Raw genomic sequence first — 14777 nt, forward strand, 5'->3', positions numbered from 1 at the left:
TTATTGTGACCTTCATAGTCTGCGTTTACAAAATCATGATAAAATTCAGTTTATTCTAATGACTTACATTGACGTTCACACAAACTAATATTGTAAGTGTAACTTATGTGATGATTAAACAGTGTCGTTCATATATTTGTTCTACGGATTTTGGTGGAATATATACCCCTCCAATTATAAAATTTTCTTTACCAAATGAGCACAAAAGAAAAAGTTGTTCAATAGATTTGTACAAAGGTTTCAGCACAGTTACCTTAATGTAGTCTTTAACAACAATCAAAATACCTCTTCCTCTTGACTTATAACTATTATCACGATCACATCCAAAAGTTCTATATGAAGGTATTTTAATTTCACTATCTAAAATATCCTCGTGTAACCAACTTTCAACAAATATAAAAATATCATAATCAGAACATAAAACAGAACTAACGATTTTTGTACGAAGTCCTCCAACGTTCTGACAATAAACTTATAATGGGGATGAAATTAGTTTTTTCCTTCTTTCTCGAATGATTCAATTTTTGGTACCATTTCTATATTTTATGGCAGTGTCTTTTTGGCCTTTATTTTGTCTGTCTTAATTCTCTTCAAGCTTTACTGAACATATCCCTTTGCATATTTGTTTTATCACTATTTATTTTGATTGTTGAGTTCTGTAGTCTTTTCTTATTCCTTAAAATGTCCTTAACAACACCATAATTTTATTCAAAAAGTAGTTTTTGTAATGAAAATAATTTTGCATTAATATAATTTGATGCTTTTTCATTTTCTTAATTGTTAATAGAAAATCTAACAAGAGCATAGGCGCCAAATTTCGGGCCAATGCTTTCTCAATGCATTCATTTTTTTCGAATCTTGAGAAAACTAATAAGTATTTTTGAAAAATTTAAACGCGGAATGAAAGATTACATTATTATCGAGGGCCGAAAGTCCCTTAGAATAATAGGTCTGGATCCCGCGTATGAAAAAAAAAGTTGATTAATAGCAAGCTGAAAATTTGTTAATAGCTTAAGGGTGTCTAGTCGGATAAACTTTGATATATGGGAACACTGGAACAGGGGCAGTTTTAATTGTGGAACAGATTAAAAATTTGGAACGGTCACACCACGAAAACGGCACATTTATTTTGTCCGACAGAGAAGACTTAAACTCTCCGAACAGAGATTAAACTCTCATGCAAAAATCAGACTGCTATTTATTACCTGTCATAATTCCTGTCATTTGACATATTCTACATGTTCCACTCATTAAAATGCCCATTTGGTGATAAATCGCAGTCTGATTTTTGCATGAGAGTTTAATCTCTGTTCGAAGAGTTTAAGTCTGTTCTGTCGGACAAAATAAATTTGCCGTTTTCGTGGTCTGACCGTTCCAAATTTTTAACCTGTTTTAACCTGTGACACCCTTAAGCTATTAACAAATTTTCAGCTTGCTATTAATCAACTTTTTTTTCATACGCGGGATCCAGACCTATAAACAAAAAGTGTCATTTGAATGAGATATTTGAAATTAAAAATCACACTCACTTTCCTCTTCTTTTTCACCCCTGTAACTTATTAAAATATACATTATCGAGGTTTTCAGGGACTTTCAGCACTCGGTAATAATGTAATCTTTTATTCTGCGTTTAAATTTTTCAAAAATACTTATTAGTTTTCTTAGGATTCGCAAAAAATAAATGCATTTAAAAAGCATTGGCCCGAAATTTTGCGCCTACCCTCTTAAAAACTAAATACAGAGTATACTTTAAATACCAGTATTTGCTACAAATACTTATTAGTTACTATTTGTTACTTTTAAATTAAAATTTCAGAATAGCAACCTTTTAACATTTTTATAATTAACTCGAGTTCTTCAATCAGAAATAATTAGACCAGCCTTGGAAAATAACCGTTCGCAAGGCACTGAAGTTCCAATGACACTAAGGCGTTCTTGAGCTACTTGTGCATGATAAGAAAAAATATATTTATTTCCTCTCCACCATTTTACCGGATCTTCATTTCGCGGCAACCGATCGCATTCCCTAAATCTTTGCATTTCTATTATTGCCCTGCTTGTCGTAGTGCCTCATGGTTGATCCTGCGATACCATATATCATCCGGATCTGCAGAAGTTTTCTCATGTTCTAATAAATTTTGAGTCGTAGATCCTTTATCTTTTTGTTCCATTCCAAGTTTTTCTGCAATTCGCTGTGTGCAAGTACTTGGAGGGGTACGGCTACGAGAAATGATCATGCGCGAGTAGTGGAGAAATATTGCAACTTTCTTAAATAATCCATATTGTCAATTGAAATTGTCAAATTGACGTATATTTCATACCTACCGTCATTGAAGAAGAAAAATTATATGTTGCTCCACAATATTGATATGATATGCAATTATTATATAAAAGAAAATTTAATTAATTGTATTTTGCTTGTAGTACTGCATCTTTAATTTTATTTACTACAAACAATTGTTTACCTTTTAATAACATACCCTCAGTCTTACTTTTTCTTCTTATATTTTTTTGGGCTATGGCCTTGACAATTATCCAGCAACCAGGACTAATATAATTGGCCAATCTAATTAAAAGTGAGAAAAATGTTGCTGAACTATGAAACCAGGTGTCGCTTTCCGAACTTGCACGGTACTAATAAGATTGTCTGTGCTATTTCCGCATTTGTTGGATCCTTAAAAGGAATTATTTGAAACCTTATTTGAAAACCAAGAAAAGTTGAAATCGACAGGATGTTACTATTTGGGATATCTGTTTAATAAAATTCCACTCATACATTGTTGAACTATTGTTTATGTACATATTTGTTATGCTTCTTTTCATGAGCATTTTTCAGTGCGTCAGAAATGATAGAAAAAAAGGTAAGTCATTGATAAATAATATACATTTTAGTGTACATGACATTTTAGTTAAATCTAACAGTTGTCACATTTTATTTGCAATTTGGCATAAAAACAAAATCAATTGTTTTTATTGCATTTATAAAATGGTATTTTCTTTGATTTGTATAGTCTTATAAATTGTACAGATTATATTCGTAGATATATTATATAATTCGATAATAAAATCGAAAAACTGTGACGCACTGAAAGATGCTCATGAGAAAAAGCATATGCTTATAATAGCCTTAACAATTTCTTCTAGCTGAATAAATCTTTCCAACATATAAAATGACGAATTACAATGTGTGGAAACATCTTGCAGTAATTTGGGAGGATTCCCATTTCCTGGATTTTTTGAAAATCTAAAAGTTTAGCAGTTGCTTGTAGAACTATTTTTAAAGAGGCTTATGATATTTTTTATTTTGGTTAAATTTTTAGTGATTTCCTCATCATTTTTAATAACGACATCTGAAGTGGTAGTCGAAACGTCAATAAAATCATTTTTTAAGTTAAATTGTGGCTGATTTCCTCATCCTTTAACAACGTTCTACACATTCGGCAAAGAATTAAGGATTTGCATGAAATTTTAGTATGTTATAGTTTACTTCAAAAAACTAAGACTTGACTTTTTAAAAATTGTTTTACCGTGCCGTTTAATTACTATTAAGGGTCAAAGTTAAGTTTTAACATGGGCTCTTATGGGAATTCTTAAAAAGTTAATAACTTTTGACCCAAACTTACGATTTTTAATTATTTGTGCTTAAATTAAAGGTTTTTTTGTAAGGAATAACCTATTAAAAAATGAGGATTGTTTACCGTATCATTATTAAATAAAAGTGAAAATACTGTTTCGAAATTTAACAAAGTTGGTAGTAGCTACGGCGGCGAGCGGGCGAGCAGGCATGATTTGAGTATTCTGCTATAAATGCATTGTTACCAACTTTCGCTTGCATATAAGTTTCCCCCTTTCCTCTGAGAGGCATACCCCGCAACGAAGGTGTAGAACGTCGTTAAGCCATTGTTCACAATAAAGTTTATTTATTTATTTATTTATTTATTTATTTATTTATTTATTATACGGGATAACCCCATTAACAGAAAAATTACAGTTAAATATTAATACATTTCCGAAAGGTAATAATAAATTCAATGTGTTAAATATGACTTAATTAATATAAAAAATAGAGAATTAGAAAAGTATAAAAACACTGAAAAATTTCATATGTCACGAAAATTAATATATAACATAAATATTGACTACAAAAAAATATACAACATACAAACATAACACTTAAGAGTATAAAAATAACATCACAGAGCAAGAGATCTTTTTAATTGATTTAGAGTTATATTAAATAAATCAAGTTCGTAATTATTTAACAATCCCATATACCTATCAAGTGGGTTGTGAACGCCATACAATGTTCTATGGAAAGGTATTTTAAACATATTATGGTAACGGAGAGCTTGATAAGGAACATTAAAATTAATCTGACTTAAAAGATTGGGAGAATCTATAAGTCCATTTATGATCCTAAAAATGAAAACAGCACCTGCTATGTCACGGCGTACCTTAAGTGGAGGTAGGGACAACTGTTGTTCAAGAAAAGAATAATCGTGATTGACAATGATAGTTTGTGTATAGTAAGCACATGATCTCAAGAATCTATGTTGTATTCTCTCGATAGTATCAATATGAGTCTGGAAATAGGGTGACCAAACCACAGAACTGTACTCCAAGAGGGACCTTACTAAGCTACAGTAAACAAGCCTAGTAGATTCAATAGAGAAGAATTTGCAATTTCTTGTAACAAATCCCAAAAGTTTAGCTGCCTTCACAGATACAGCATTTACATGCTCCACAAAAGAAAGCTTCTCATCCAAAACAACACCCAAATCCCTAACGGAAGATACATATTCAAGTGGCTGATTATTAATGATGTAATCTGTTTCAATTCTACTGACTTTCCGAAAGAAGCTTATAAAACAGCATTTCCTGGCATTCAAGAAAAGTTTGTTTCGAACACACCACTCCTGCAGTCTATCAAGATCCTCCTGCAACAACGCCTGGTCCAACAAACCATCCACTGGTCTCCAGAATTTCAGATCATCAGCTAGCATTAAGCATTTACTATTCAAAAAGCAATTATTTATATCTTTAACAAAGATGATAAATAGAAGCGGAGAAGTATGGCCACCCTGAGCAACTCCGGAGCTTACTGTAATAATGTCAGATAAATAGCTACCAATCTTCACTCGTTGAGTACGCCCCGATGAGGAGTTCTTAATCCACTCGACAAAGTTAACATCAAAACCCACAGACACCAGCTTTTCCAAGAGTATTTGGTGATCAACACGATCAAACGCTTTCGAAAAATCCGTGTATATGGCATCTATCTGTTTACGATCCTCCATTTGACACAATAAGTCAGACTGATACTCGACCAAGTTCGTCGCAGCAGACCTTTTTATGCGAAAGCCATGCTGCGAATCGGAAATTAATCCGTTACACAACCAAGAAAGCTGCTTGGCCACCAGGCTGTCAAAAAGCTTGGGTATTGCAGACTGAATGCATATGCTGCGATAATATTCAATGTTATCCTTTTGCCCATTTTTATATACAGGTATAACGTAGCTCTCCTTCCAAGCAGCCGGAAACATAGATGTCGCTAAAGACCTGTTAAACAGTAAATGCAAAGGTATGACTAGAGTACAGACACACTTTTTCAAAAGATAATTAGGCACACCATCAGGACCAGCTGACAGCTTATTGGGAAGATCACTTATACTGTCAAAAATTTCAATTATGGATATCGCAGCAGGTCTAATACATGTACTTACATTGCTACCCTCAGGGTAGCAGGGCACCCGGAGCTGACCATTATTAGGCAAGTAAACAGTTTGAAAGAACTTCTTAAATAAATTTGCTATATCTTGACCGTTAGATGCTGATTGGTCTAAATAAAATAAAGAGCTCGGTAAGCTATGAGTAGATCGCTTGTCATTAATGAACTTCCAAAATGATTTAGGGTTATTTTTTAAGCTAATGTCTACTCCACCCATATAGCCACTAAAGCATGTATCAGACAAACGCTTACACTCAGCCCTAAGGCGAGAAAACCTAACATATTCAGCATCAGACTGACTTCTCATGTACATAGAGTGGGCACGTTTTTTCTCCTGCGTTAAATTCCTGAGTTCGTGGGAAAACCATTTAGGGAAGGTAGATGTTCTGAATCTTTTTAATGGTACAAACAATGCTATCCCCGTCAACAGAACATCATAGAACAAACCCACAGAATTATCAACACCCTCAACCAGACAGTTCTGCCAATCTATGGATGCAAGGAAGTTATTGAGTTCAGCGTAGTTTCCATTTACAAAATCATAAAAAAATTCATCATATTTTAAATTTTTTGAATCAGTTAAATCTAAGTTTAAAAAACACTCATAACCCACATGGTGTTGGCTAGGGTCTACCAAAGGATCTTTTGCTTTCAAGACATTTAATTCCCTAACATTTGAAAAACCAAATCTAAAAATACATTACGATTATTAGGAACATTAATGTGTTGAAAGAATTTTAAAAACCCTAACTCTTGAGCAACATCTATTGCAGGATCCCCTCCAGGACACTGAACCATTAATCCATACTAGTCATTCAGCCAAGTTGCATTGGGTAGGTTGTAATCACCAAATATGTATATGTTAAGTGAAGTGTAACGTATCGTAATATCTTCTATAGATTGACAATGCAAACTGTAAGTATCACGTGAAGATTGTTGAGGAATGTATACTCCACCCACCACAAACCTTGTTGTTTTATATTGGCATAGGATATAGATTTGCTCAACTCTGTCTTCATTAATAGAGATACGTTGAGATTGTATCTTCTTGCTCACAAAAACCAGAACACCACCACCGCTTTGTTTGGGACTCGTCCTTAAAGATCTGTCAAATCTGTAGATATTAAAGCCAACACATGTAATCTCACAATCGGTTATATTATCATTAAGGTTACTTTCAGCAAATATTATAATGTCATACGAACAACATGAAATACTCTTTATCACATCAAATAATTTGGTTCGCAGGCCACCAACATTTTGATAAAATAGTGCTAATGGGGATGAAACTAGTTTTTTTGCTTAGTTTCTTTAACTACTGGGGCTCCATTTTGATATATAATGCCCAGATTTACTTCACCAGCAGATTTTCTTTCTTCCAGTTCTCTTTTTGCTGCCTTGTAAGCATCTATTTCCATTCTGGTTTGATCTCTAGAGATGCTGTAGATTGACTCCCTAAGTTTATTGCCAGTTTATTGTGTGTGCAAAGCATCCAAAATGTTTCATTTTCATATCATTTTGTATACCACCTTTAACATTTTGTGCATTATAGGAAACAATAATGTATTAAAATTTTGTTTTCTATGTTCTCCAAGTTTTATAAGACAGCTTTATCTTACAAATATTGCATGATGCAGAATTATCACCAACTTCTATAAAAACGTTACATTAAATTTTTCTATTTTCGTTTGGCACTGGTGGCATATGGTATGTGTTCTAATAGCAAACCCAATTTTATAATAGTGACCTAAACAAAATAATAACACGTGTAGAATTTTACGATGGTCCATAGTGGTAACACTTTTTATTAGGAGTTTAACATATGAATATTTCGTTGTTCTGTTAAATCACAATTACAGACAAAAATCACAATGAATAAAATATCACTTAACCCAATTCAGCCCACCTCTAGATTCGTTCAGCTGATTTAAAACAGACTGAAATGGTAAATTTGATGCAGGCTCTTGCATTTGCGCAGCTTAGTTCAGAATCCAGCAGTCGACTGAAGTATTGGACTTTTATATAATAATTATTTGAAAACCTTGTATTGGCCAACCACCTAGAGCCGAAATACATGTATTGGCCATGATCCCTTTAAAGCTCGCTGGACCTGTATGACATTATAGTTGTCATTTTGTTAAAGTTGTAAAAGTTTTAGAGTATTGTAATATTCTTGGTGTTTCAATAATGTTACTTTAAAGCAGAGTAACAATGCTATTAATTCATGTATTTTTTGTATGGAAAAACAATTATTTTGAATATTTTCTTGACAGTAACATGACAAAAGATGAAAGTCACATCTGAGAACCGACTGGATTAGCCCATAAGCATAGCCATTAGGTACCTAGCCATGTGTCTTATAACGTGGCGCTTACTGTATAGATCATAATGCACTATGAAAAGGGTTCACTGCGGGATATATGACTTGTAACTCAGTCAACGTAAGTTTATAAATATCTCTCAACACAGCAAAGGTGTAACTATAAACTTGATACATTTTTACTTACTGTTTTAGAGGCTGAACAATATTTGAGTATTTGAGATACTACTAAATAAATTAAAACCCAGGGAAAATATTGTGTTACTAAGAACATGATAGACTCCCATTCCATATCTGACTTATCTCTTTTTGGGAAATATTGTAAATCTTCAGTAAAATCATTGAATTCATCTTTATAGAATCTAAAATCTAAAAAGAAAAAAGGTAAACGGAATCATAAACTTATATACATACTTACATGTGTAAGTGGTGGATGAGAAACTATACACAGAATAGATAACAGATATAGTCCAAATGAAGAAATAAATATAAATTTCAACATTCATACCAGAGTTACCACACCAAATGCACTTTTGTTTATTGTTTACATTTTTTTTTTGGTTAATATTAGTAGCATGAAGTTAGCTAAGTTCTTCTTCTTCTTCTGTTTTCGGGCTACTTTTGTCTTGCCTCAGCAGTCAGGGTCTACACTCTACATTTGTACATTCTTTGGATTTTTCTCAGGCTAAAATGTTAACAGCACTAAAATTTTGACACCATTGAAATTTATGAAATGTTGATACTATTAGCATTTAAAATTTAAATTAATTAAGTTATATCAAAGAATACACACCTACTTGTAGGCAGCCTACTTTTTCCATGCATGCGGTACGATTCATTTTCAATAAAATTAAGTCAAAACATAAATTGAAACGTACGTCGATGTGTATATACATTTTGTATACTGTATACTATATACTACACACATCGGCGTACGTTTCACTTTCTGTTTTGACTTAATTTGATTGAAAATGACTTTGGTTATATCATACTATAGATAACAAGATACAAGATAGGATCTTCCCGTAGCGGAAATACGTCCGAGTTCGCGCATCACATGACGTAACTGGAGAGCCGAGTTTGAATTCTTGTTGATAGCTTACATTACAAACGCGAACAATAGGGCTTTTCATTCACCCTCATTTGTTTCGAGCTTCTGTCATATGTCGTATAATCCGTGTCATAAGTGTATTTAATATTATACACAGATTATACAACATATGGCAGAAGCTCGAAACAAATGACAATCGATGAAAAGCCCTATTCAAACTTAATATACACGGATTATACGAAATATGACAGAAGCTCGAAACAAATTACTGTGGATGAAAAGCCCTATTCGGACCATAGAGGTATGGGCCATTCCACGAACATACGCCTGTTTTGGATTACTTCGACAACGAATACTTTACTGTGCAAAATTAGAAGAACGAAAGTAAATTGCAAATTACATTGTTGTATATTGGAATAATTATTAGCGCCATTTACTTTCGTACTTCTTAATGTTGCACAGTAAAATATTCGTTGTCGAAGTAATCCAAAACAGGAGTATGTTCGTGGAATGGCCCATATATATTACATAAAGTGCATATTACATACCATCGAGAGAGGAGTGGTGCGGATGGAGTGGATTAGCTCCACTCCTATCTCGATGGAGCCTACCTTATGCGCTTCCTGACGACAAGATCTCATGGGCTGGTTTGCGGCATCTCTTTCTAACACATTGTATCGAGAAACTAAGATGACAATTAAGTGTGAGTATAAGCACGGAAGGGGAGGACTACTGTCGCAGCTTTACTATGCGTAAGAGTGAAACAGCACTGAACCAAATAAAAAAGGTGGTGTCGTCACTTCGCTCTAAATGACACTCTCTCCCTCTCTTCAGGATGCGCAATATATTATCTTGTTATTTTTAGTATCATGAGTTATATCGGCGATTTTTTGTGTTTTCTGCATTATTCCTTTAATTTTTATACCCGCTTTACACCAACAATAAATTGATCAAGAAATCGACGAATTTATTCAAGGCCAAATTTAAAATGAACAAAATGTATTAGTCGAGGAAATGAAGACTCGCAATTTTTTCGTTCAAGATGGATTTACTTGAAATTTTCACAGAAGGTAGGTAATAGTCCAAGGATCATTTTCTATATCATGCTGCTGTACGCTAAAACCTTAAGGGTGGTTGCCACCCCATCTCGGGAATGGGAATTTTTTATTACATTTTAACCATGTAAATCGATGTAAAAAGTAATTCTAAGAAAAAAATGTTTTTTACATTTTCTTCGTAAAACTAATATTTTTCGAGTTATTCGTGGTTGAAAGTAGCAGTTTTTCAACGGAAAAATCGACTTTTTTAGAGGGTTTTTTGAGAATAACTCGAAAAACTTGCATTTAATCAAAAACACTAGATATCAAAATTGTATTTAGTAATACAAACCAAACTATTTTAGTATAATATTTTTACGACCAATACAAACCGAGATACGGCATGTTAAAGGATACCTTTTTCATTAAATGCATAATTTGAAATAATCAAAGCCAAATAACGGGAAAACTTTGCATTTTTCCAGGAAAACTTAAATGATATTTTTTCAAGCATGCAATAAGATCTTTCAAAAAAATAATAAAAAGTCTAGCATAAACATTGAGCAACTTATGATAAAAAAAAAGTCGGTACCTGTTTTTCTCTACGAAAAAAACAGTGAAAACAACCCTCTAACTACCCTCGTAATTAAAAATTGGTCTTCGGCTTTCTGTAATTTCTTTTATATTTATATTAATACGCCCAAGAAGTTTGACCTATTACAGGGCTACCTACCGACCTATTTAAAGGGCCTAATTTTAGAAAAATTGGAGTTTAAAGAAAAATTGATTTTTTGCAATTTCGCATTTTTTATCATTTTCTTCAAAATATCTCCGAAAATACTGGAGATACGAAAAAATGCTAGACTACTGAATTGTAGCCTTTTGAATATCTAAAATTTTCTTATACATAGATTTTCATTACAGTGAATAGTTAGCGAGATATAGCTAATTAAAACATCTATTTACGAGCAAATACCCCTTTATTCGAGCCCTTTAAACCCACCTTAATTAAAAATTGGGAAAGGATCTTACGGATCTAAAAAGGGATCTTAGGACCGCGTCCCACCATCAAATAATTTGATCAAACTGGTTTGAGCAAACTGAAGTCCGCGTCCCACGATCAAATAATTTGATCAAACTGGTTTGAGCAAACTGAAAGTGACAGTTAGTGACGTCACATCCTGAGTGTTCATTGTGGATAATAATGAAAAATTTTAATTTTAAATAAAGTACAAACAAGTTAGACAACTCAATACAAAAAATTTGATCAAACTAGACTGAAGGCCGCGTCTCACCATCAAATAATTTGATCAAACAGTTTGAGCAAACTGAAAGTGACAGTTAGTGACGTCACATCCTGAGTGTTCATTGTGGATAATAATGAAAAATTTTAATTTTAAATAAAGTACAAACAAGCTAGACAACTCAATACAAAAAATTTGATCAAACTAGACTGAAGGCCGCGTCTCACCATTAAATAATTTGATCAAACAGTTTGAGCAAACTTGACGTACTTGAGGAAGTACGTCAAAGTGACGTCACAATTGCAGTTTTTTTGAAATTCTAAAAATCTGTGCTCTCACCATCAGTCTAGTTTGATCAAATTTTTTGTATTGAGTTGTCTAACTTGTTTGTACTTTATTTAAAATTAAAATTTTTCATTATTATCCACAATGAACACTCAGGATGTGACGTCACTAACTGTCCCTTTCAGTTTGCTCAAACCAGTTTGATCAAATTATTTGATGGTGGGACGCGGTCTTTATAGTGAGAGCACAGATTTTTAGAATTTCAAAAAAACTGCAATTGTGACGTCACTTTGACGTACTTCCTCAAGTACGTCAAGTTTGCTCAAACTGTTTGATCAAATTATTTGATGGTGAGACGCGGCCTTTAAAGTGACAGTTAGTGACGTCACATCCTGAGTGTTCATTGTGGATAATAATGAAAAATTTTAATTTTAAATAAAGTACAAATACAAAAAATTTGATCAAACTAGACTGATAGTTCACAGATTTTTAGAATTTCAAAAAAAAAACTGCAATTGTGACGTCACTTTGACGTACTTCCTCAAGTACGTCAAGTTTGCTCAAACTGTTTGATCAAATTATTTGATGGTGAGACGCGGCCTTTACGGAATTTAATTTACACAGTCTTATAACTCTTCAAAAATCTTAGAAAACCATTATTGAAAAAACTTTTTATCGCCAAAAATGAAGGAGCTGTGTTTATAAAACTAATTTTTTTTCGAAAAATTCGAATACTCCCCGTATAGGGCATTTTCCATGTATATAATACCACAGAACCGGTTCGTATACTGGATGATGACTAAAAAACTATTTGTATGTGTATTTTTACATATTGGCAAATTCGTATTTTTGTGTAAATAAATGTTTTTGTAATTCTTTAATTCTACTTTTTTTCTGAATAGATCTATTGAATTATCTACATACTTATAAAAATTGCAATTTTATTAAGGGTGGTTTTTAAGGGTTGAAATATTATATATCCTAAAGCATAAAACAATCAATATTTAACCAGTCAAAACCAAATTTTACCCACATTAAAGTTTACAATGTTTTTATATAATTTTTGACAATAAGGGGTAGTTTACACCCCTAAAAATAATCAACGCACTTGAGCATGATATAGAATATGAAGTACAGGGTAAGATGATCCTAACCCCAAATTTTTATGTAAATTGATGCAAGCCGAAATTATTCTTTTAGGATAAGTAAACTTTTTATATATAGCTCCAACACGGGTGGTTTTAAGGGTTGAAAGATTATAATATTATATCTTAAAGCATAAAACAATAATTATGTAAATAATCAGAAACAAATGTTGACAATATTAAAGTTTAAAATGTTATTTTATAATTATTTACAATTAGGGGTGGTTTTCACCCTTAAAAAACCAAAAGCGTACAACGGCTCAATATAGAAAATGAACTAGAGGGTGAAATGAGCCTAATCCCAAATTTTTATACAAATCGATGCTGGACGAAAAAATTGCGAGGTTTTGCCATTTTTCCAGCTTCATTTCCTCGACTATATGGTTTGTTGTACAAAGCACAATTTGACATCCAATTTTAACCATAGATCATCTAAAGTGTTCTGTGATTTTACCGTGAAAATGAAGGAATTTGACGAGATAAAACATGTCCTGTAATAGAACTTTTCGTCAATTCAATTTCTTTTTATTCCTTCAATTTCTCTTTATTCACGGCATATGTGTCTTATATGTCTGTAATATGTAATCTGAAAATGTATTTATGTCTATATTTTTACTAAGCAACAATATCTTTGTTTAATTTATTAATATTTTGTATTTTGACAACGACGTCCGATGTGGAAGTCGACGTAACTATCTTTACTATTTTCCATATATCAAAGAAATAAAAATATTGAATAATCATATTACGACTCAAATTACTGTACTCCGTGACGTAATCAGGGTCTTAATGTTCACTGGTTAGTCGGAGTAGGCAGCCCTAGTAAATGTCTATAGAGCGTTTCACGTTAAGAATAGAATATTGCGGAGATAGCTCCATGGATTTCTTATGATCGATAGAAGCGCGCTGATGCGACGCCGTACTGACTAGAATGAATCGTATATAGGCAGTCGAGTATCCACCCGTGAGCAAGAGGTTTGGCAACACTGATCTCCGTAAGCATAACGTTCCATTCTTAACGTGAAACAAAGTATAGGGACCGTGGAGTAAACTTGCCTGAGATTGGACCAATTACAAACAACCATTACGGTGCGGTAAATTTGAATTACTCCTCATATTTTAAAAACAGGGTATAGTGCACTTCTGCCGTTCGATTATTTTGAATATACAATAATAATGTCTTCAGAACAGCTGTCAATCTTGCTGAGTTTATTGGCAAATGTTTAGTTATCCTTTTTGTTACTTCATTTTTAATATTTGCAAAGAACACAAACTACTTTATCATCTTTTTTAGAGGAATAATTATGTAATTGATAGTTGTTGAGTACTAGATCATTAATATTTGATATAAGTAAATGAATTAAACTCAAATAAACTGCATTGAATTCGAATAAGTTGAGGAAATTGGGATTTATCCCTAAGGAAAATTGATTAAAGGTTAATTAAATTCGAAATTCGATTTAGTTCAAAATATAGCAGTATATCGGTAGAATGCCAGTTATTTAATACTCATAAATATATTAGTTATAGGCTTCTACTATTAATAGAGAATTTTTACGTTTCCAGTATGAAGCAACGAGTCTTAATACAGGCTGGTTTCAGTCCAATATCAAACATTCATTATTCATATTCGATATTGAACAGTATATTTTTATCACCCCGTATATGACATGAACCAATTTGTTATTGTATAATTACATGTACGGGTCTCTAATTTAGTTCACGAATTGTAAACTGTAAACAATAATTCGGGCAATTGCATTATTTAATTTGATGATTAAATATATTTCTTTGTTCTCAATATTTGTAAATATACTCAGCGCGTGGCTTGACACCAATACTAAGTCCCACCGCTGAGAAAGAATACACATTTAGAATCATTCACAAGAATCAGCTCCACCAAGCAACATGTGCCTATAAACTTACTCCTTCGAGTCACTTAAGGGCTCCCGGGCACGGGTTGTGTT

At 32.7% G+C, this 14777-nt stretch overlaps 1 protein-coding gene across 4 annotated transcripts in view; it reads right to left on the reverse strand.

The window, feature by feature from the left end:
- The window catches only part of LOC126883197 (protein-cysteine N-palmitoyltransferase Rasp), a 51908-nt gene extending 42886 nt beyond the window's left edge, over positions 1-9022 (reverse strand). Inside the window, exons 1-3 of one of the 4 annotated variants that reach the window (XM_050648447.1) lie at positions 8842-9022; positions 8467-8733; positions 8236-8417 (exon numbers count right to left, since the gene is read on the reverse strand). In XM_050648447.1, coding sequence (XP_050504404.1) covers positions 8236-8417; positions 8467-8554 — 270 coding nt within the window. In that variant the 5' untranslated portion in view covers positions 8555-8733; positions 8842-9022. The remainder of the gene's footprint in view (positions 1-8235; positions 8418-8466; positions 8734-8841) is intronic. The other 3 variants (XM_050648445.1, XM_050648444.1, XM_050648446.1) reach the window with 3 other exon arrangements.
- Positions 9023-14777: the final 5755 nt, after the last annotated feature.

Source organism: Diabrotica virgifera, chromosome 4 (genome assembly GCF_917563875.1).
Source record: "Diabrotica virgifera virgifera chromosome 4, PGI_DIABVI_V3a".
NCBI lineage: Eukaryota > Metazoa > Arthropoda > Insecta > Coleoptera > Chrysomelidae > Diabrotica > Diabrotica virgifera.